The 23174-nt window shown below is 37.5% G+C and overlaps 1 protein-coding gene across 3 annotated transcripts in view; it reads right to left on the reverse strand.

The window, feature by feature from the left end:
* b4galnt4a (beta-1,4-N-acetyl-galactosaminyl transferase 4a) overlaps positions 1 to 23174 on the reverse strand; it is a 203441-nt gene that overhangs the window by 119755 nt on the left and 60512 nt on the right. For all 3 annotated transcript variants that reach the window (XM_051884947.1, XM_051884946.1, XM_051884948.1), the window contains exon 2: positions 10735 to 10847. In XM_051884947.1, coding sequence (XP_051740907.1) covers positions 10735 to 10847 — 113 coding nt within the window. The remainder of the gene's footprint in view (positions 1 to 10734; positions 10848 to 23174) is intronic.

Here is a 23174-nt window from a genome sequence, read left to right on the forward strand (position 1 = left end):
CATACATTCACATAAACAATTTGTTACCAATTTTAACCTCTAAAATATTAAATTTATGTTTGTTATAAAATGGAAAAACTGAGGTGCCGTTGAAAAGGTTGCTGAACTCTGGCTTCCTCAACAATCTACTTCCAAATTTCAGTTGTATAACTTAAGGCGAATCTCTGCAAAGGTTTTTATTCATTCAGATGGTCACAAAACATCAGGGCTTCATCAGTTTTAAATGACGAAACATTGAAATGTGAAAAAATTACTATAATGTGAAAAAAAAATGTCGCCACTAAGATGTACCTCTACTCTTAGGGTATCTGCAAAGCAGTATTGGGGAAAGTTACTTTTAAAAGTAATGCGTTACAATATTGCATTACTCCCTGAAAAAGTAACTAATTGCATTAGTTACTTTTTATGAAAAGTAATGCATTACATTACTTTTGAGTTACTTTTTCTCACCTGGGCTGGGCTTGCTTGTTTGTTGTTGTTAAAAAGTTATATTTTTGGCAAATGTTAAGATCTTTTCACACCAAAAGTGAAATGAATAAGCCTCAGGCTGAAAGAAATGCATATTTACGCCTGTACAGTAGAGGTCGCAGCTCAAACAAACTTTTCAGCTGTGCTGCTATTCTGGATTAAAGAAGAATATGCCTCTGCACTTAATGTATTTCTCTCAAAATGGGGACAGGAGAGCTGTCAGTCAATAAATGTGAAAAAGTAACTTGCCTTATTTAAAAAAAAACAAACAGATATTTTGTTGTAAAGTGAAAAAGTAATACATTACTTTACTAGTTACTTGAAAATGTAACCTGATTACATAACTTAAGTTACTTGTAATGCGTTACCTATAACACTGTCTGCAGGTATCAGAACTTTTTAATAAAACTCAGGCTCACTGGAAAAAAAAAAAAACGTGCCAGAGGCGACATTTGTGCAAAATTATATTACATTGCTTCCTGCATGTTTCGCATTGTTTTAAAAGTGAAATGTCCAGTGAGTGGCGCTAAAACTGTGTTCAGTTTTATACAAAACAAATAAACACAAATCTGAAAACGTTTCATGTTTAGGGCTGCAACAACTAATCTATAAAAATCGTTAAATCGTTGACAACAAATGTTGGTAACACTTTATTTTAGGGTCTTTTAACTAGTTGCTTATTAGCATGCATATTACTAGAACATTGACTGTTTATTAGTACATATAAAGCACATATTAATGCCTTATTCTGCATGACCTTATTCTACATTCTTAATCCTACCCAATACCTAAACTTAACAACTACATCACTAACTATCAATAAGAAGTAAATTAGAGTTTGAGGAAAAAGTAGTAGTTAATAGTGAATGTGTTCCCTATACTAAAGTGTTACCCAAATGTCATTATCGATTAGTCACATCAAATTACAGCACTGAATTATGCATTTCTATGGACAAAATGCACCTAAAAATAGTGGAGGAAACAGAGTGAGTTGCTGCTGGAAAGGTACATGATCCAAACTGCCCAAAACATGAGAATTAATTATTTTAAGCTTCAAGCTAATGCATTAGCATGGCTTGCCCTGTTAGGCGCTTTGACAGATGCATGTGCTGTTATGTGTGATGGGTTTCCTCGGCACAAAACTTTCATTTTACAGTTATATCCTTAACTGTAAATGTTACAGATTCACGTGAGTATTTCCATTTTGCATGAAGGCTCATCCTGACAGTCTGTGTTAAACTTCAAACTTAACTGAATGAGCGCCGGCGCATTCGTAAAATCGATTAATCGAAGAAATAATCGGCTAACTAATCGATTATCAAAATAATCATTAGTTGCAGCCCTAATTATGTTGGTTGTTGTACATTTCACAACAGTTTGGGTATGAAAGGCACAAAAAAAAAAAAATACTGTAAACCTAACGGATAGTTAACAAAAGCAAATGTTAGATAAAACGCATTTGCTGAAGCAACCGTGCCATTTTAGTTGCTTCTACAAGTCTTTAAGCTCTTTTATCGTGACTCATACCCGACTGCTCCACATCGCAAGTGCGATGGTGTACCAGGTGAGCTACAGAGCAAGTTTACTATGTCAAAAATGTCACACATATGGAGCTAATTTTGTGATACAAACATCAAAATGTATTTGTTTACAAATCATGTACAATGGTAAAAGTGTTTTGAGGTCACAACATAGTATTATGCAAGAATTTGTGTGCAAATAATCATTAATATCATAAAAGTTGTTGGTGTTTTACCGCCACTAGTTTTCATTTGAGCTGGAAACTGCAGTGCATTGTACATATAGGTACATTTTTGAAGTCTTGCGAAATGTATGTAGAGCCACATTTTACATCGAGCCTAGGTTGTTTTAAAATCTTACAGCTTTAAGCTTTTTACTACCTTTTTCCAAGTCCATTTCAAATTATTTAGGACAAAAAAACCTCTTATTCTCAATGTTTGTTATAACTGAGCCAAACTTGCACTCTGAGTGTTTCATAGCATGGTATGCTTGCTTTGTGGCAGTGCAATCTCACAATTTAAACAATTACATTTAAACAAAGCCTATTGAACCCCAATGACCTAATTATCCTCTTTCCCACAGTACAGCTATTAAAAATACCATTTAGGCAATTAGTAAGATCTATTAGTATATATGTAAAGCTCATTAAGAGGTGTCTCCCGGACCCATATGAGCCTTATTGACCTCACAGCAGACAGGCTCAGATATTGATTTAACACGTCATCTATGCTGGCCAAAACTATATTGACTGCATGGTCGCCTTTACCCGCCATTGACGATGATTGACTAACTACTTTTACAGCAGTGTGCTCGAGGAAGACTGTCTGCTTACAGCAAAGGGCAACCGAAAAGCATAAGTTTATTTATTGGGCGGGCTGGAGCTGGAAGCATCGGTCAATGCCAGAGTGACAGATGGTGTGACAGGCCACCCCGTTGCCTGTAAAGCATAAGCAAGGCTGAAGAGCTTTATTTTTATGGCAACAAGTTTAAAGAGTCAAGCCCAAAATATTCACTGCAAAAAGCTTTGAGTGGGTGAAAAGACACCAAAGTAATTAAAATCTGGTGAACCCTGAAAATCAGCTTCCATTACAAGAAATCACATGAAATTCTCTCAACAGAAAGTACAATTTGTCCACGTCACTGCACACAGCAGAAACCTTTAATTGGAAACACAACTAAGGACATGAATAACTGGAAGAAAAAAGTGACTATGATTTGGTTCTAGTGACATTCGAACAGTTTTGTGTGGACTAACAACCAAAATGTTTTAGGGTCAAACCCTAGGGAAAAAGAATCATAAACCATCTCCCTTGTGCCCTTGAGGAAGGAGCTTTTTGGTCCAGGTGGACAATCCCCAAGGAGATCTATATTACCAGGAGAAAGCAATCCGTTAGTATAATTGCTTGGCTTCCATGAAAGTACTTTCAAAAGCATGAGATTGGAAAATCTTCCATCTTTGCTCATGGGAACTGAGTTGTGGATAGGTATGTTTCCAAGCCAATCACCTAAGCCGTAAATGTCATATGACTAGTGGGTTTAGAACTACAGTCATCATCATGGCATTGACGCTGACTGGATGATGGTGTCACAAGACTGCAAAACAATACATACATTTTACAGTATCATATCTATATAACTCATGGACAAAGTATGAAAATCCCTCTTGAAAAGAGGATCATTGGAATCCAGATAAATCATGCGATCTTGACATGCCTTTAATTTATACCTTCTATGTTCTACTAGTGTCTAGGGGCCAGATTGAGAGCGCAATTCCACAAATGCGCCGATGGGAGTGGCAAGTTTTGCCCGTGATCTACAGCTGATGCGCAAATTAAAGAACACAGACGCAGTCAAATCGTTTACATAATGACCAACGCAATCTACCAAGAGCAGTGCAAATTAGCGTTGGGTCGCAAATAAGCAGAGCTGATGCTCATCAGGTGCGGGTCGACACAGGCGTAACTTGTTACATGTAATCTGACAAACATGTACACATATATGGCAAACATGGCTTGGCAATCGATATGTTCGGATAACGTCTTCCTCTGGCATTCCAAAGAAATTAATATGAGTGGAAAATATTTTCTCCCTTGTACCACATGCTCTCTGTTCTCTGCAGTGTCTCCTTCTAGCAGCAACAATTGCAGCCATGTCGCAAAATTGGTTAAGACATTTTTTAATAATGGCGCAAATACCAGTAAATTGACTAGCGCAAACATTAGTAAATTTTTTATATTCTTCTCATTGTTTCCCTATAGCAGCTAATAAATCGGAAGTCTCGCACATTCACAGAAAACACGCTGAAAATTAAAGTGGATAGACTAAACATGTCATACGCATGTGCATGATGACACCGCTTTCACAGATTCGCGTTTTTGCAGTTTACACGGAGATGACAATAGTATCCCAGACAGCAACATAGTGTGGCCCAGATCTGGCCCACATCTGGTATATGCACTGTAAAAAATTAAGGTTGAGAAAACTTAAAGGTTTATGGCAACCAGCTTCAGGAGATTTTTGAGTTTTCTCAACTTGTTGTCTAACAAGTTCAATTTACAACAAAACTCAAAAAACTCCTGAAGCTGGTTGCCTTAAACTTTTAAGTTTTCTCAACTTTAGATTTTTTACAGTGTGTAGATTACACGCGGACCAGATGTGGGCCGGATCTGGGCTAACACTATGTTGCTGTCAAGAATCGTTTTCAAAAACTTGCACTTTGAAACCCGTTTTCAAAAGTTTGAGTTACCTTTCGAAAAGTGTCTCATTCCCTGTTCTCAGGGCACTCAGGTTACATGCGTAACCTGAGATGTTTTCAGGCCACCAAAATGTCATTGTTGTGTAAATGAACAGCCAAAATACATAAAACGTTTTCTGTCTATTAGGCAACCCAAAATCTGAAGATTTAATTCGGGGTGCCCAATCATGCTCATGCAGAGTTTAGTTCCAATCCTAATTAAACACAACTGAACTAGGTAATCAAGGTATATTTGAGTGTTAGAATCTTTCAAGCAGGTGTATTGGAGCAGTTTGTAGCTAATCTCTGCAGGACGTTGGTCCTCCAGGAGCAGGATTGGGCACCCCTAGTTTAGTTCATTAACACTGTGCTTTTGAGCTATTCAGGGAACCCAATTTGGTCCAGGTGTACTACTCCATAAATTAGTGTAGCATACACTTTGGATGACACTTACAAGTTCCGCTGAGAGTTGCACCAAATTACTCCTTTAATGTCTACCTTGAAAGTCATTCAATTTAAATACCTACACCTTGTCTTGAGGACAAATCTGTGTACATTACCTCAAGTTTCCTAGCTGCTTCTCTCTCTCCCCCCCCTGTAAATCTTGACTTCCAGATTCATTTGGTCTATCCTGCCTCCCTGTATCTCCACTGCCTCTGCAGCCATGAATCTTGTAGGAACTACTTGTGAACCCAGAGACCACCCTATGCCACAAATTCTGGTTGTGGTAGACATTTAAACGATCAATTGCGGTTAGCGCCTAAGTGGGCTATTACTTCTTCTACAGCCCAGTGGCATCATCAACCAATTGCAAGGATTTGCAGGCAATTATAAGAAGATGGTAGCCACAGACTGAGTGGAACTATTGTCCATTAGCCTGGAGACAACAAACCTCTTGCAATAGCCAAGAGTTTTGCTGTTCTTTTGGGCTGTATAAGGTGTATCCAGTACTCGACAAAGTGAGAAGCTCTTCAGAAAGTTTTGAGGTGTTTTTTCTGCCTTTTTGCCTGATGCTGAGCTCATGTCAAAGTCTCACCTGAAATAAGTCCTCAGGGTCATTAATATGGATGCTACCCACAACCAACCTCCAGTCCCGCACTATACAGTACTGCCACATCAACCCTTGGAGATACTGTCATATGCAAGAGTAAGGTCAAAAGAGTAGAACAGAATATAGTGTCATCATTTATCCTTGTCCTTCCAAACCTGCATGACCTTCATTCATCCACAAAACCCAAAAGGAGAAACAAATGCTTCTGTTTTATTCCTGACAAGGGAACCATATAGTAACCATACACTTTCAAGATCCAAAGAGGAAAGGAGTATAGCAAACAAAGTCATAAAGACTACCTTTATGACACTTCTAAGGAGCTTATTTTTATTTTTTGGAGTTTGACAAACTGTGGTCACGGTAAAACTCTTCAAAATTACTCCTTTTGTGTTCCACTGAAGAAATAAAGTGATATAGGGAACAACATTAGTGGGAAATTTACAGAACTTTCATTTTTGGGCAAACTATTCCTTTAAAATATGTGTTATAACATATTTGTGAGCTATTCAAAGTAGTCCAAAGGAAGATAAGCCTTTGTGTTGAGGCAAATTGTGAGAATTGTGACTAAATTAGTATACACATAGGCAAAGCTATTAATCAGCTCTCAGGCAAGCTTGCAAATCACTTAAATTACTATAAAAAAGTTTAGTTTCCCTTTCATTCAGTCTCTAGTGTGCTCTGGAATGGAGTCCAAATGTCTCTGATATTTTACACTCATCTGTCATTTTAGATATTGCAGACTTTCTGATGGCCTGTCAGCACACAACTGATATAGCTTGAAGAATTTTGCTGGACTATGCATGTGTTACACATACAGTATGAGAAAGAAAGTTTTTTTTTATTATTTATTTTTTTATGCATCTCTCTCATACATTATCAGACAAAGATTGAACAAAAATCCAACACATCCCTGAGGCTCCTGTCACATGAGCACACACACATAACAATACTCTTCACCCTGAGTCTACGTTATTGGTGTAAGGTTGAAAATGTTCTCCCAGCACTGAGTATTCAGTGTTACCATGGAGACCAGTATCTGACAATATGATGCTACAGAGCCTACAGTTCTTTGCTGAAGGATTCAGACCTTTCACCACTTCTAATATTAATTAATTTTAAACAAAATTACAGCAATAATCTAATGTAACATTGGTCATATCTGCATGTGCACTGTAGAATTGACTAGATTAGTAAATTCAATCAAAGCTAAAATCTTAGAGAAAAAAAAAATAGTGTGAAAAAATAATTGTGATTACTTCTTCACAGACACTGCAACTTCACTAAGAATTCAGTTCTCTTTTGCATTCACACTGAATCTGAATTTCAAAGTGGATTCAAATATGGTAAAGTCAAGTGTTCTTTAAAGTTAGCCCTATAAAAATAGCTACTGTATGTAGTTATGAAACTCTAATTATATAAAAATTAATTATTCATAATAAATGAAATGTGTTAATACTATGAAGGTGAACATTGTATGCAGAGACTGCATGTATTAAATTATGACTTGTTACTAAACAAGTTCTTTGCAAACTTCTGTTCATAATTCTACAACATTCTTAAACTTCTGACTGAAAAAAAAAAAACTGCTTAAGGACAAACTTTTCATGTAGAGCCTGTGTGTGACATTGAGATTATGAAGCAGAACTAAACAGCAGTAATGTATTCACAGCACAGCATAGGAAATGATAGATTTATCTCCACACACATAAATCACTCCACCAGCAGAGCATCTGTCACAGACTCTCTGTTTGTCCACATCATCTTCTGCAATCTCCATTCCATTATGACTTGATAAATCCTTCCCTCGCAGCTTTAAAGCCATAGAATTAAAAATCCCATGCTGTGGTTTGACGAACGCAATTTGCTTTTGTGTGTTGACATATTTCCTATCGAAACAGGATTCATACATCCTACAAGTTAAAGGGATAGTTCACCCAAAAATGAAAATTATCCCATAATTTACTCACCCTCAAGCCATCCTAGGTGTATATGACTTTCTTCTTTCATAGACTTTTTGAAGCTCCAAAAAGCACATCCATCCATCATAAAAGTAATCCATACGACTCCAGTGGGTTAATAAAGGCCTTCTGAAGTGAAGCGATGGGTTTTTGTAAGAAAAATATCCATATTTCAAACTAGAATCACTGGCTTCCGGCAGACGGCCATACGCTTGGCTTGACTTGGTTTAGTCACATCAATTTAAATAGAAAAAAGGGTCGCTCTTTAAAAAAAAAAATTAAAAAACCACCGCTTTATATGTTGCTTATGTGTCGGAAAACACAAACCACGGAATGGACCACTTTTGGTGTTATATGAGATGGGGGTTCCCCCTAAATGAGGTGCCGGATCAGATTACGGAGGTGCCAGATCCGGATTCAGCTTGTTCCGGCACAAATTAATCCCTGTTTATGCCTACATCATACGTCGGGTCAGGGGTCACCCTTCCGAAACTCGACTCTCTCGTAAACACGCGTGCGGCTGTTGCCGGAAGCCAGTGATTACAGTTTATAAAGTTTTAAATATGGATATTTTTCTTACAAAAACCCACCATTTCACTTCAGAAGGCATTTATTAAACCCCTAGAGCTGTATGGATTACTTGTATAATGGATGGATGCACTTTTTGGAGCTTCAAAATCTCAGGCACTATTCAATAACAGTATAAAGTTTGGAAGAGCCAGGATTTTATTTAATATAACTCCGATTGTGTTTGGCTGAAAGAAGAAAGTCATATACACCTAGGATGGCTTGAGGGTGAGTGAATTATGGGATAATTTTCATTTTTGGGTGCCTTCCTTTGATTTTGTTAACCTGTACACTAGCATATAGATGACTGCAAAGCTAGCAGATATGGACTAAAAGTCACAAAAATCTCTTTTTTTGCGGGTATTCGTGGTTTGCTTGGTTTATATTGATATATGGCCGTACAACTGTTTTCATTTGACACTGAGGGTTTATTGGTCCTGTGAGTGATGTGGAGAGCATTTGGACTAGCTTGTGTGTGACACTGATAGTATGCAGTGTGCTGTGCTTCAGATGAAAGGTGCTAAAAGCCAGGCCCCTCTGTGCTCTGGGAGGGACGGAAATGCAGCGAAGGCTCTTTTGAGAAACATCTTGGATGAGCGCAAACGCCATCAATCATTTAAGCCAGTATGAACCGTATCTTATTCCCGAAAGTATATTCTCATCTTTTAGAGGTTGAAATGACCTGATATGTCCTCAGTAAGTGAAATAAAGTCAACTTTTTAAGGACGCATCCATGGATTTTCTCAGACAGAAACAATTCGACATCCATCTCAGCATGGTTATGGTATCTTTGTGTCGATATTAAGGCTGCATGACTTTTAAAATCACGTTGTGATTACTTCTTCACAGATACTGCAACTTCACAAAGAATTCAGTTCTCTTTTGCATTCACACTGCATCTGAATTTCAAAGTGGATTCAGATCTCTTTCTTCAAAAGAGTGGCGATTAAAGCAAAACAGGATATTTAACAGCCTTGGTGATCATTTTAAAAAGAGTACGTATTATGGAAATAATATACTTCAAAAGAATATACGTGCGATTGGACACTTAATTGCATGTTAATTGCAATTAAATGTAAATGTATTAAAGTTTAAATTTCTATCAAATGCAATAAGTTGAACATCAGAGTGCTTCTTTGATCCACTTCAGCAGGACTTCTTTATATGTAATTTCAAAATTACTTCTATTGTATTTAAAATATGGTAAAGTCAAGTTTTCTGGCGAATGTACTGACAAGCATGTATAGTAAACTAAAATATACTTTAATGTAATTTCTACTAAAACTTGTATGTCATGTATTTAAATATATTTGGGGTCATAAAAAACCATAATGGAGATATAATTAATTCTGAAGTTTTATTAAGTGTTAACAATGAGATTATGTGGTTTTTAGAATCAATTAACACTGCTTTTGTAATTTTTTACAAGATGGACAACATTTGTTTAACCAAAATTTCGGTTTAACCGAATGACACTTTTGGTTATACCGAATGACGACATTTTCAATCAATGCTAACAGGCTAATATCTAGCTAGCTAGCAAAAGGACAATCAAACCTTTTATATTTAGTACAAGTTTTTAAAATATTACAACATTTTCAATGTTTTATAGCGGTTGTACCGAATGACCTGATGTTTCGGGACATGTGCATGAGCAAGTGAAAACATGAATTTTTCAAATAGTTAAAAGAGAGTTAGTTACTTTGCTTCATGACCACGTGCTCCTTTGCAGGTGTCTGAATGATGTCACATCCTGTCACATGATATTGACCGCATGACTTGATCCAAAATGGTCCCTTTATATTGGTTACTCCGAATGACATCAATGAAATTCATTTTTCTGGACATTCTTTCTCATAACAAAGCAACGACTTCTACACATAATTTTAATACCATTTTGCACTATGTTGATATATGATGTTACAAAATCATGCCAGAATAAAAAAAATATATACATTTATTACATTTTAAGATATTTTAATCACAAATGAAATGGCTGTATTGGCCTTTGGACGGTTAAACCGAATGACCTTTTGACAATTCAAAATCTTTAAAATACCTTTATAAGTGCAAAATATAATTAAAACTTTTTGGATTCAATAAAAGAGATCTAGTACTACCTTACATACTTTGGATGTCATATCTTTGTTTTTTATTTTTATTAAGGCCTTTGGACAAAAAAAAAAAAAAAAAGACCTGTCACGTCATTGACCCAATTACATAATGTTATGATATGTTATGAGTACACTTAAAGTGTTAAGTACTTAACTGTCATGAAAGTGTACTCTCTTTAAATGGCCTTTTATTTAATTAATATTATATCACTATTTACACTACTATTGCACACTCAATAGAATTAAGCACACTTCTTTTTATGCCCTATAATTGTTTTGGAATTTTTAATTTTTGGTGAAAAAAAAAATAAAAAATCTTACTGTGTTTTCCTCCTCCTGGCTGTTGCTGGCATCTTCGCTTTTGCGGTACTTATCTGATGAACGAGAGTCTCTCTTACGGCTGGTATCAGTTCCCTCCATTGGCCGCTCACCATCTGTAAATGAGACAACGACCGCACACATTCAGTTTATATTTCATCAGCAGTATTATTGGTTCTATATCATTACCATTTATATTGCATACAGCACTGAAACTAGGAGCTGTCATTACAGAGACTCTTCTGAGCAGTTAAAATAATTCTCAGCGAGAGAAAGCAAGAGAACACATGGAAAGGGCTACAGCTGGGGTGCAAAATTAACACTTGCCAAGTGCCAAATGCAAATAAAATTGCCTTTGGCAAAGAAAATGAATAAATAAACACCTCTCATCCACCTGGATGCCAGCAGCTGTGTAGGTAAGTATTATGAAAAATGCCTGAAGAAGGTGTTTGACCAAAATGTTGTTTATTAAAAAATATTTGCAAGCTACAACACTGATTGCTTATTGCATTATTTTCACTATTTTGGAGAGGAATGCTACTGACCACTTAGCCAATAGTCTCGCAAAGGTAAAATTTGTCTATAAGCACAAGATCTGATCCACAGCAGCTTATTCTAGGTAAGAACCGCCTACTCAGACAAGAAATTTCTTCATTGTTTTGACATGCTATGACCAGTTGGCTAATAATTTTTATAGGAACTGCAACATAATGCACTTAAGTGACATGAATTACTCAAATAAAAAGTTGACAAGAAGAGGCTTATTCAACCAAAGTTGGCATTAGTTGGTAAGTCGCAGAAAGAAAAAAAAACCTCTAGAGGAAGTGGCGAAATCAAGTCGAGTCTGTAGCCGCGTTTCCATTACAGATTTTTGCAAAACGTTCGCGATATTTTCTAAATATCGATAAAAAAAACTATTGTGAAATGACGTAGGCATGTTATCCAAGCATTTATGGCAAGGAAAGCCCCTTATACTTGGTAGCGGCCACGTATGAGGTGTTTCTGGGTGTTCCCTCCAGTCTGCTTCGAGGTCTTGATAAATTGTGGCATTTCTTTGTTGTTTAGAATCCAGTAGTTCCGTAATACTTTTGTCTTTTATGAGATTAATGAAGAACTCTCGTTTTCTGTCCAAACATACCGCGCCCTTTTTAAAGAATGATTGACTTTTACATACGGCAGGTGACCTGTAAATGTGAAAAAACGGTTTCCATTGCAGTTTTGCGAAACATCCCTTTTTCGAACTGCCTGGAAAAACTACCTCAGGCGAGCGTAAAAACTTTTTTGCGATATATGGGAGTTTTTGCGAAATTGACATGTTTCCATTGGGCATATTTTCAATTCGCAATTTCAATTTGCGCAATTTAAAGGGTAATGGAAATGTGGCTTGTGGCGGACAGATCGTTAACGGCAGGAAATCCAAACATTCGCCTATCATTCATCGACCTCAAATATGCCATATCACTTAAAACATGTAAGTAGCAACTTTACAAGTCCGCTCGCTCTAACATTAATCTAGATAAATGTGCAATATTATTTGCCGCATATCCAAATGTTTGTGTGGAGCGCATGCTTACTGCATGACATGGAGGTGCCGATGCGATCACTTGCATTTAACTTAAAATACTCCATTATTTTTGGTCATACAGATAAGAATAATCCAACATTCAAAACTGTAAATGGTTTGCTTGTATTTCGGTACACTCACAATAACAACAAAAAGTAATGAAAACAAACAGGATGCACTTTCTGCCGTCTCGGTCTCTTTTACGTCACAAAAATGTTTTACATTTTTGTTTTTATATTGTATAATGCATAACGTACATTCTAACTTTCCAGTTCTTGCTCCAGGCAAAAATCACACAACTCCGCTCCATACTCTGGTCTGGAACGTCGCAAACACAGACAAGCTAAGTGCTACAAACAATAAAGCACAACAGTGCTGTTATACTAAATATCCAACCCAGGCACATTGTAAAAACGTGCATGTTGCCACATTTCTGCAAAATGATATTATGCTGCTTCTTGCGCGTTTTGCAACACTTTCAAAGTGAAATGTCCAGTGAGTGGCACTAAAAATGTTTTCGGTTTATCCGAAACAGATAAGTGTGAATGTTGCAACATTTTATCATGTAGGCTGTTGTATGTATCACGGCAGTTCGGAAATGAAATGTCCAGTGAGTGGCGCTAAAATGTCAATGCTCTACCGCGTTTGAAAATAACGTACCACCTGCACCAAATCCCTACCCTAAACCTTACCGATAGTGTTAACAAAAGCAAACTTGAGATAAAAACGCTTTTTGTTGAAGCATCCATGCTTTCAGAAGTTTTAATTTTTTTTTTTGGGTGTGACGCAAGGGACTCTGTACCAGGTGCAAAACATAAGGAGCTGATTATATGACGCAAACATCAAAATGTATTATTTTACAAACAAGGCACTATGGTAAATCTGTTTTGAGGTCATAACATAGTACTATGCAATAAACAGTGTGAAAATTAGTTTTTATTAATCAATAATGTACCCTTGTTATCATGTGAAAATGAATAAAAGATGTTTTACTGCCTCTAGTGTTCATTTCAGCTGTAAACTGCAGTGAATTCTATGTCGGAACGTTCTTTATAAAACTAAAAACTAACTGTTGTTTAAAATGAAATAATGCAAAATCTAATTTTGTAGCCTTTAAGAAATATTCACACTATGTCCAGTATTTTCACCAGCATTTGTCAGATATGGCAGTAGTTAATTTTGGACTGGCTACAACCCAGAAACAAGTGGCACTAGGTCAGTGACACACTTCGGATGGATTATGGGATTGTCCTCCATTGGCCACCATTAGGAAATGAGGATCACTCAGGTGACATGGCAAAAAAGCTAGAAGGATATACTTGGAGGTGTGCGAACATCGACAGATGGATAAAAGATATTTTCGGCAGTCAGACTAGGAGTGAGACTACAAGGTAAATATGGCAAAATCCGCCTTGACAGAAGCTCCTTATAAAAGGAAACTGTGTGTCGAGAGACTAAAATATCATTGCATGAGTGTTATTGCCTGTGGGGTGATTACGACTTTACCTCTTTACAAACACAGACACAAATACTAGGAGCTAAACCAGTTTAACAAATGAAGTTGTACTGTAACCAGAGGGAATAACGCTATAAAATATAATGAATGCTTCTCTTATAATAAAAGATGCTCTTGATAGCTACTGACTATAGAGGAAGGGCGGTTTGCGGTCACAGCCTGGAGGTCTAGGAGACATTATGTATGCACTTGCATGTCTGTTTGAGCTGCTAATAATGTAAGATTGGGCCTCAAAAACTCAGGCAGGGTTTAAATTTATCCACTGGATGCCTGGAAGTACTTGGCATCATTGATTTTCATTTATGATCTTATAGATATGACGGTGTCCTTCGACTTTATACTGACATCTACTGGTATGGATGCAAGATTTTGCAAAAATAGAGGTTTTCTGTTACAGATGAGTGTAGAAATACAAGTACAGTTGTATTTGGTGATCTAAGATTCATTTATTCTGCAAAAGTATCTGATAATAGGGGGTTACAAAGATTTTGAGGTAACATTTAATGGAAGTCTGGTCATGATTTCAAAATGGCCGCCACCGTAACAGAGATCCCCATTGCGTAGAATAAAACAACTTTTTCTGGAGTCTTCATCTCATGTGAGTTTACTTATTTTAAACACGTCTGTCAAAAGGACAATTCAGTCCTTTTGATGTAAAGTTTTAAGTTTTAAAAATTACTTAAAGACGATAAGTATAAGTGTACTACACTCGTTCTTTGACATTTATTCTACCCAGAGTGAGGTATCAAAAGTCAAAAAGATCAAATAACAAAGCTATCGCAGGTATATAAACTCAGTGTCATAAGTGTTTGAAAAATGAAATCCTGAGTTGCCGGGAAACTGTCAGGGCGACCCCAGGAATTTACTCAGTGGATTAAAAACACGAGGATGAGCTTCAGTCACAGTGTGAGTCTCAGTATCCCACAAGGTCTTTGTTGTTGCAGTACCTTGAACAAAATATGGGACCATTTTGATTGTGGCTTTATCACTTCATTACCAAACTCCCTTATTTGAGCATCCTTGAATCTGTGAATTTCACAGTGATCTCCACCATTTTCCTTGATCTTTTGACAGTTAAGAGGTCGTTATACTATAAAAATATCCTGTAAGTTTCTAAACTCAAAACTTCCTTGTTATTACAAAAACAGCTTTTATTGAAACCAAAGCCAGAAAACGACAGGATCTGCAAAGTGTGGACTTATGACATCATAGTGCCGCCTACATCTACATCACCATATTTTTGGCACCGCCCACTAGCGCGTTAGTGAATAGTGACATGAGAATGAGAAAAGATCGACACAGACTCAATAACATCACCTTCCAAAGGATCCTAATACTAAGAAAGCATTTTTTTTTCCCAATTATGTGATTATCTGTGCACAGCATTATTTGTTTGCATTTCACTGTGGATTATTTGGTGATTCAGTCGCAATTTCGGCGCAGGCTTTGCAAAAAGACTTTTACGATATGAATCTGACAGCAAAGTCACAAACATGTTCATTTTAATGCCTGATCTGTGATCATTGCTGCAATCTTTCATGTGAGGGGAGAAGATCTAAATATAATGCTACAATCAACACTTTTCATGATTAGTTAATCTTGTCAGCTGTAATAGTAAAAACATAGTAAAAGTATTTAATAGGGTTCCACATATAATGCTTATTTCATATGCAAAGATGTCAGCCAATCACAGCAGTGGGTGTTTACACTGAAGTCTCACAGCAGACATGCCCCTTCAAACAGTGCGTTCAAACCAGACAACTAAAATCAGGGGACAAAATAGCCATTTATTTCTAAATTATGACTTTTTATGATGTAAAAATCATATTAATATTACAAGTGCTCATTAGGAAACATTATAAAATAAAAAAATAAAATAAAAAAGTTCATGGCCCCTTTAAAGGAAGAGTCCACTTTCAAATAAAAAATTCCTGATAATTTACTCACCCCCAAGTCATCCAAGATGTCCATGTCCTTCTTTCTTCAGTCCAAAAGAAATGAAGGTTTTTGATGAAAACATTCCAGGATTATTCTCCTTATAGTGGACTTCAATGGCCTCCAAACGGTTGAAGGTAAAAATTACAGTTTCAGTGCAGCTTCAAAGGGCTTTAAACAACACCACACGAGCAAAGCGAAACGATCGGTCATTTTCTAAAAAAAAATCAAAATGTATATGCTTTGTAGGCACAAATGATCGCATCACAAGTGCTTCCACCAGAATGCGATTCCGTATTCTTCAAAAAGCTTACGCTAAATGTCCTACGCCTTCCCTATTCAACTTACATAACGAACGTGGCGCCAGTTCCGTTTTTTCCGTAAGTTGAATAGGGAAGGCGTAGGACATTTAGCGTAAGCTTTTTGAAGAATACGGAATCGCGTTCTGATGGAAGCACTTGTGATGCGATCATTTGTGCCTATAAAGCATATACATTTTGATTTTTTTTAGAAAATGACCGATCGTTTCGCTAGATAAGACCCTTATTCCTCGTCTGGTATCGTTTAAAGCCCTTTGAAGCTGCACTGGAACTGTAATTTTTACCTTCAACCGTTTGGAGACCATTGAAGTCCACTATAAGGAGAAAAATCCTGGAATGTTTTCATCAAAAACCTTAATTTCTTTTGGACTGAAGAAAGAAAAACATGGACATCTTGGATGACATGGGGGTGAGTAAATTATCAGGAAATTTTTATTTGAAAGTGGACTAATCCTTTAAGTGATTTTTTCATCAGAGAAACCAGCAGAAATGACATTTTAACATAAATCAACAGAGACAGGTGCTGTCCTCCAAAGGCACAGCCTTTTATGCAAATGTCCATGCTTAAATATTCATGAGTTGCAAAACTAAAATAAATGGAATTTGCAGTGCTGTATGTGATTGGATTTTGAACGGTTTTAACTTTTACCCACTCGAGTCCCTCAGCATGTACCTGAGGTTTGGATATTGTGGATAAAACACAGAGAACAATTATGTATTTTCAGTGCTCACAAACTGGTCTCCACATTATCAAATGTATGAACTGACCCAAGAAAACTAGCATCAGACCAAGCGGCAACCTTCCGTTCTCTCTCTTGAAACCAACACGGAAGTGACTTAAAGGATTAGTTCACTTTCAAATGAAAATTAGCTCAAGCTTTACTCGCCCTCAAGCCATCCTAGGTGTATATGACTTTCTTCTTTCTGATGAACACAATCGGAAATATATTAATAAATATCCTGATGCATCCGAGCTTTATAAGTGGGATGGGGTATAAGCGGTATCAGTGAGTATAAGCTGAAGAAATTGCTTCCATCCATATCCATCCATCATAAACATACTTCACACAGCTCTTGGGGGTTAATAAAGGCCTTCTGAAGTGAAGCGATGCCTTTGTGTAAGAAAAATCCATATTTAACAAGTTATGAAGTAAAATATCTAGCTTCCGCCAGATCGCCTTACGTATTCAACTTACAATGAATGTGTAAACTGACGTCGTGTCAGTTAAGCTTTTTCCGTAAGTTGAATAGGGAAGGCGTAGGATGTAGCGTAAGCTTTTTGAACTGCATTCATCAGAAAGAAGAGAGTCATATACACTTAGGATGGCTTGAGGGTGAGTAAAGTTTGGGGTCATTTTCATTTGAAAGTGAACTAATCCTTTAAACTGCAATTCATCAACTGGCCACTAGAGACAGGCTCCAAAGTAGTCAATCCCATAGACCCCCCATGTTAAAATGCCCAACTTTACAGCAGAAAAAAAAAAAAAAAAAAAAGTATGTTTACAGCCTGGTACAAAAAGTGGTTTTGGTCTATATAGCTAATTTTGCCCTTCATAACTCATCCGTTTATATTATATTAACCCTCAAAGTTCTGCATAATTAAGGGCGTGGCCACTTGAGCAACAGGTGGATTGCCGCTGCTGTCACTACTAACCGTTTGTCTGCTGTCTGTTAGCCGTCACGTCTCCTCAGCTAATTCCAGCCACTGTACTTGGCATCGTTGTTGGATCGTCTTGGCATTGGCTAAAAGTTTTGTCCGTCAGATTTACTACAATGACAATGGCTGGAGAATATGCCTCTCAAGACACGACAAAATCCGACAGCACTGCTTGGATATTATAACTAAAACTGCTGAAAAATGTACTTTGGCAACAGGCTCATTTGTTTGTGAGAGTCTAATGTATACTATCGTACACAGTTTTACAACATAAACGCTGCTCAGATTGCATAATTTCTTGAAGAACAATGATGGAGAGCAGATTATTCAGAAGAAATATGACACAAACAATGGACAATATATCAATATTTCATAGATTTAATGCTTTTGTGGACAAAAAGTGCTGTTGGATGTTTTTCAATGGACACTCATGGACATTTTACAAGTGCGACGGATTGGATTCATCTCGCAAAGGTATGAAGTCCTGTTTTGATTTTCCCAACAAAAATGACAATATTACTGTTGCTGGAGCATCTATATCGTAAAACAGACACTGTAGATTGACAGTAAACCCTTAGAACTTTCAAATTATGTATAATTTGTTATCTTAATTAATATTTTAGATTGTATCTAAGATAGATAGATAGCTCCTTAGCCTGAGCTAACTTGAACACGTTGTGTGGGTGTGGTTTCAGCAACCAGGCACCTCAGCTCCACCCACGTCCCGCCTCTTTGCCCATTTTTGGTTATCCGGGAGTGACGCACTGCCAAGATGGCAACGGCCGGCTCCACCCACTTTGGGCTTCAAAATGCTCTTCAGAAACCTACGGGTGCTGTCACGGACTCTACGTCCATGTTTTATACAGTCTATGCATCAGACATTGCTGTTATATGCATCCAGTCAACAATCTAAAAAAAATCAGTAGTGGTCACTTTTATATCAAAGTTCTACAAGCGGATTTTGCTAATAACATCCTTTTCTATGGTTTCTGTGTCTCGACTGGTAGAGCAAGCCACTAGCAACACCAAAATCAAGGGTTGGATTCCCTGGAAACATGCACAATTATATGTATACTATACCATGAAAGCACTGCAAGTCGCTTTTGATAACAGTGTCTTGGTTAAACATCACGCAGTTACATGAAAACTGATGGCTTGTGTTGCCTTCATAAACATACACTTCTCCCTGCAGAGTAGAAATAAGCACAGCTTGATGTGCAGTTTATTTAACATTATAGAGCTGAGTCTTTGTGAGGCACACTGGTATTTATGAGCTTGAGCATGGTGTGTTCATATGTTTCAGAAAAAGAAAAATTGATTTCTGACCTGGTTTCTCATCTGGTTCAGCTGTTAATGGGCTTGATTAATTAATTTAATCAACAATAACTTGCAAAACAATCTAATAAGTGCATTGGAAGCACACTGTGAAATGCAAGGATTAACATCTGGGTAATTCACATCCTAACAATGAAAATGCTATAATTTTGGCATTTTAAACATCTGCCCTTTAAGCCAGTCTGTGTAACAGCAATTCCAATAGCATAACGTCTAGTGCTTTCTTAGAAGCCAAGCATATCACATGGTGAATCCTGAGACAAACTGTTACAGGTCTCATAGACAGGAGGATGAGTGTTGTGAGCTACTTTTGCAAGCAATTCTTATTCTTTAGTACTCTGGCAATACTAGCACTTGGCCACAAGCTTTATTGCTAGAATAGAGGAACAGTACACAATGAATTTCTCTACCAAATACTGTGAGTATTGAAAAAGTCTTCCGGATTATCCAAGATGGTGCCAATGTGCGAAGAAGTAAAAGGGGCCTACATATCACATCTGGCCACAAACAGAGAGAAGAAAGAGTAGGCTCTATGAAAATCAAATGCTTTCAGCATAACATAGACCAAAATAGAATAAAAACACAAATAATTTTGATGCTTTGCTGCTTGGACCCCCTTATTCAGATTCCTAGCAGACATGCTAATTAACAATGAGCTATGTTTATTTCATTGTCACTGTACTAAACATTTAATATAGTGTTTAATAGGAGATAAAAAGGTAGTAAACAAATGAAAAGCGCTGTTAATGTCACAGCAGACTCTAAACATCAGGATTGGGGCATGTTTTAATTGCACACATCAGTGGAGATACAAGCTCTAATTAGCCAATTAACTTTACAGTGAATTGTGAAGGTGGAATTCTGCAGAAATCAATCATACATGTGCTTCAGGAAAAGTTCTAATGAAGTGGTAAAGCTGAGAAATTCCATTATTCTGAAGTGATTGCTAAATATACAGTAGTACTCCATTAGCCATGTTTTGTCAGAGCTATAGCCTAACACTAGCACACATGCTAGCTAACAACTGGCCTACTAGCTTAGCATAGCGCTAACTGGTTAAAAAAAAATCTTATTTAAGGGGCTCTTTACACGACACTGTTTTCAACTAAAAATGGGAAACCTTTAATGCGTTTTGACCGTTCATTTACACAACAATGGCCTTTTGGGGGCCTGAAAACGCAAACTTTTGCAAACAGGTTTCGTAGCGCAAGTTTTTAAAAATGATAATGCGCATGTGCATTCGTCTCCATGTAAACTACAAAAATGTGAATTTGTAAAAACAGTGACATCATGCACATGCATATTACATGTTCAGTCTATAGTTGCATAGTGTTTCTTTACAAAGTGACATTGCCAACTACTGGCCTGGCATACAAAATACATGTTTTTAGTCATTTACGCAGATCCGTGTGAACGGGGATCATTTTGACAATGTTGTCGCCCGTACATGAAAAACGCAAAGGATACTGCACAACACCAGATATACAGTAAGTTGTTTTGAGCTAGTCACCTGAGCTGTAAAGGTCATGTGACTAATCACTGTAGATCCATAGGAAATTTACATCCTGGCAATGCTAATTAGCTGATGGCACCACAAGAACATGCCCAAAACCATTAACTATCTTCAAGATTTGATGCCAAAGACAGCAAATGGTAAAAATGTCCATTTCATGCTTTTAAGAGCTCCTTGGTTGGTCTAATTAGTCAATTAACTTTACAGTGAATTGTGAGGGTGGAATTCTGCGGAAGTCAATCATATGTGTGCTTCAGGGAAAGTTCTAATGAAGTGGTAAAACTGAGAAATTCCATTTTCAAGTTTTTTTTCTGAAGTGATTGCTAAATATACAGTAGTACACCAATAGCCATGTTTTGCCAGAGCTATAGCCTAACACTAGCGCACATGCTAGCTAACACATTGGCCTACTAGCTTCACATAGCGCTAACTGATTAAAAAAAAAAAAACTCTTATTTAAGGGTCTGTTTACACAACACCATTTTCAGCTAAGAATGGAAAACTTTTAGTGCGTTTTGACCGTTCATTTACACAACAACGACCTTTTGGGGGCCTGAAAACGCAAACTTTTGAAAACAAGTTTCAAAGCGCAAGTTTTTTGAAAATGTTACTATTACGTGTTCAGTCTATAGGTGCATAGTGTTTCTTTACAAAAGTGACATCGTCAACTACTGGCCTGGCATGCATATTACATGTTTTTAGTCATTTTCGCGGATCCTTGTGAACGGGGATCGTTTTGACAAAGGATATTGCACAACACCAGATATACAGTAGGTTGTTTTGAGCTAGTCACCTGAGCTGTAAATGTCATGTGACTAATCACTGTAGATCCATAGGAAATTGACATCCTGGCGATGCTGATTGGCTGATAGCACCACAAGAAAATGCCCAAAATCTTTAACAGTCCTCAAGATTTGATGCCAAAGACAGTCCATTTCATGGTTTTAGGAGTCCTTGGTTGGAGCCATGGTGCTCACATGGGGGACAAAGGCTTTAGTCCAGATTGTGACGTGATCCCTTTTAGGGATGGGTACGAGACCTGTGTATGAGTGATTGCAAAGAATGAATAATTGCATGACTTCAACTATTTATAACTCAAACGCCATTTAATTGTTCTGATCATCGTTTTGGGCAGTACCTTGTGATCCGAGTTAGAACATCAACTGTACATGAACACTGTACATGGTACTTTTCAGTTCGAAACAGCACTCAATCTTCTGTTTGCAGAGGGTGTAGCCTACATCCTGGATGCGTTCTTTCTTGTGTTCAAAAGCAGTGCAACTGATGGAACGTAATGTAACAGAACGCAAGGGACACAAAGTTGAACTAAATTTATTTTTAACTTGACAAGCCATCTTAACAACTTATCTGACGTATATGTGCTTTGACCAACACTTAAAAATAGCACAGGCAGAACTCGCTCCATCAAACATTTCCTCCAGAGAAAGAGAGGGTGTACTGAGTGGTAGTGCATCCCTTTGCCAAGTCCACTGCTTCGTCCTGCTGCTTCTATTTCCAGGAGCAGAATCTGATAATGCAGCGCAGCAGGCCAGAAGAGTGAGCTCCTAAAATCTCCTTAATTTCCTGTAATCTGGGTCATAGGCAATGGGCCAGGAGTCCCACATCTCCCTGGGCAGTACACATACCTCACTACACACTTGCACAGCTTAACAGGCAGCAACACACACCCACATAACACATGCTTGACTGTGCCCATTCACATCTCGCCGGCCCTCTGAGACGCAGTAAAGAGGGTCAGTTTGCTGAAGTGCAGATATGTCACTCTCAGTGTGCAGTTTGCCATGGCTCTTTGGATAGAGTGGATTAAATTAATTGAATATAAGCAGATCAAGCCAGTAAGCTTGATTAAATAACGATTAGTAGCTTGAAAACACTTTGCTGCTCTGATGGTGGAATCGAAAAGTGAATGGGTTTTTTTCAGAGACAAGCAGAGCAGATGGCTGATGTGTTTGTTTATGCTGTTTGTTTAGTCTTGCCAGTGGCAAAATTATGGTTGATATGCTCTTTGGGGTGAAGAAGAACAAGGACTCTTTGCTCCTCTTGTCTACTTAAGTTTTGTCCCAGCTTCTTTTCTCGCCTCTTCTTTTCTCGTCTCCCCTTCTTATTCCCGTCCCTTGTCTCTCCTCTTTGCATATCCTCTTATCTCATCTCCTCATCTTTTGACTCCTCTCCTTATGTCTCATCTTAGCTCCTTAAGGTCTGCTTCCGGCATGGGTCTGGCTCACTTTCGGTAAACAGCTTTTGGCCCAATATTGGATCGTAATTCCATGCAGTATGTGGGCCAAACTCTCATCCGAAATTCAACCGGATTCGACCCAACACAAATTTGCTATCTGGGTTTCTTCTGCTCTTTTATCCATCCATTCCCTCTCATCCCCCCTTTTATCCATCCATATCCATCTCTCAACTCTTTTGGGACTTCTCCTAACCTTTCCTTCTCATCTCCTCATATTTTAACTCTTCTACTTTTGGACTTCTCTTAATGCCTCATCTTTTGACTACTGTCATCGCCTGTTCTGTTGTCTCATCTTCTTTCCTCATCTGTTTCACATTTATCATGTTTTGACTTCTCCCATCATTTC

The sequence above is a fragment of the Ctenopharyngodon idella genome, chromosome 24 (genome assembly GCF_019924925.1).
Source record: "Ctenopharyngodon idella isolate HZGC_01 chromosome 24, HZGC01, whole genome shotgun sequence".
Taxonomy (NCBI): Eukaryota; Metazoa; Chordata; class Actinopteri; order Cypriniformes; family Xenocyprididae; genus Ctenopharyngodon; species Ctenopharyngodon idella.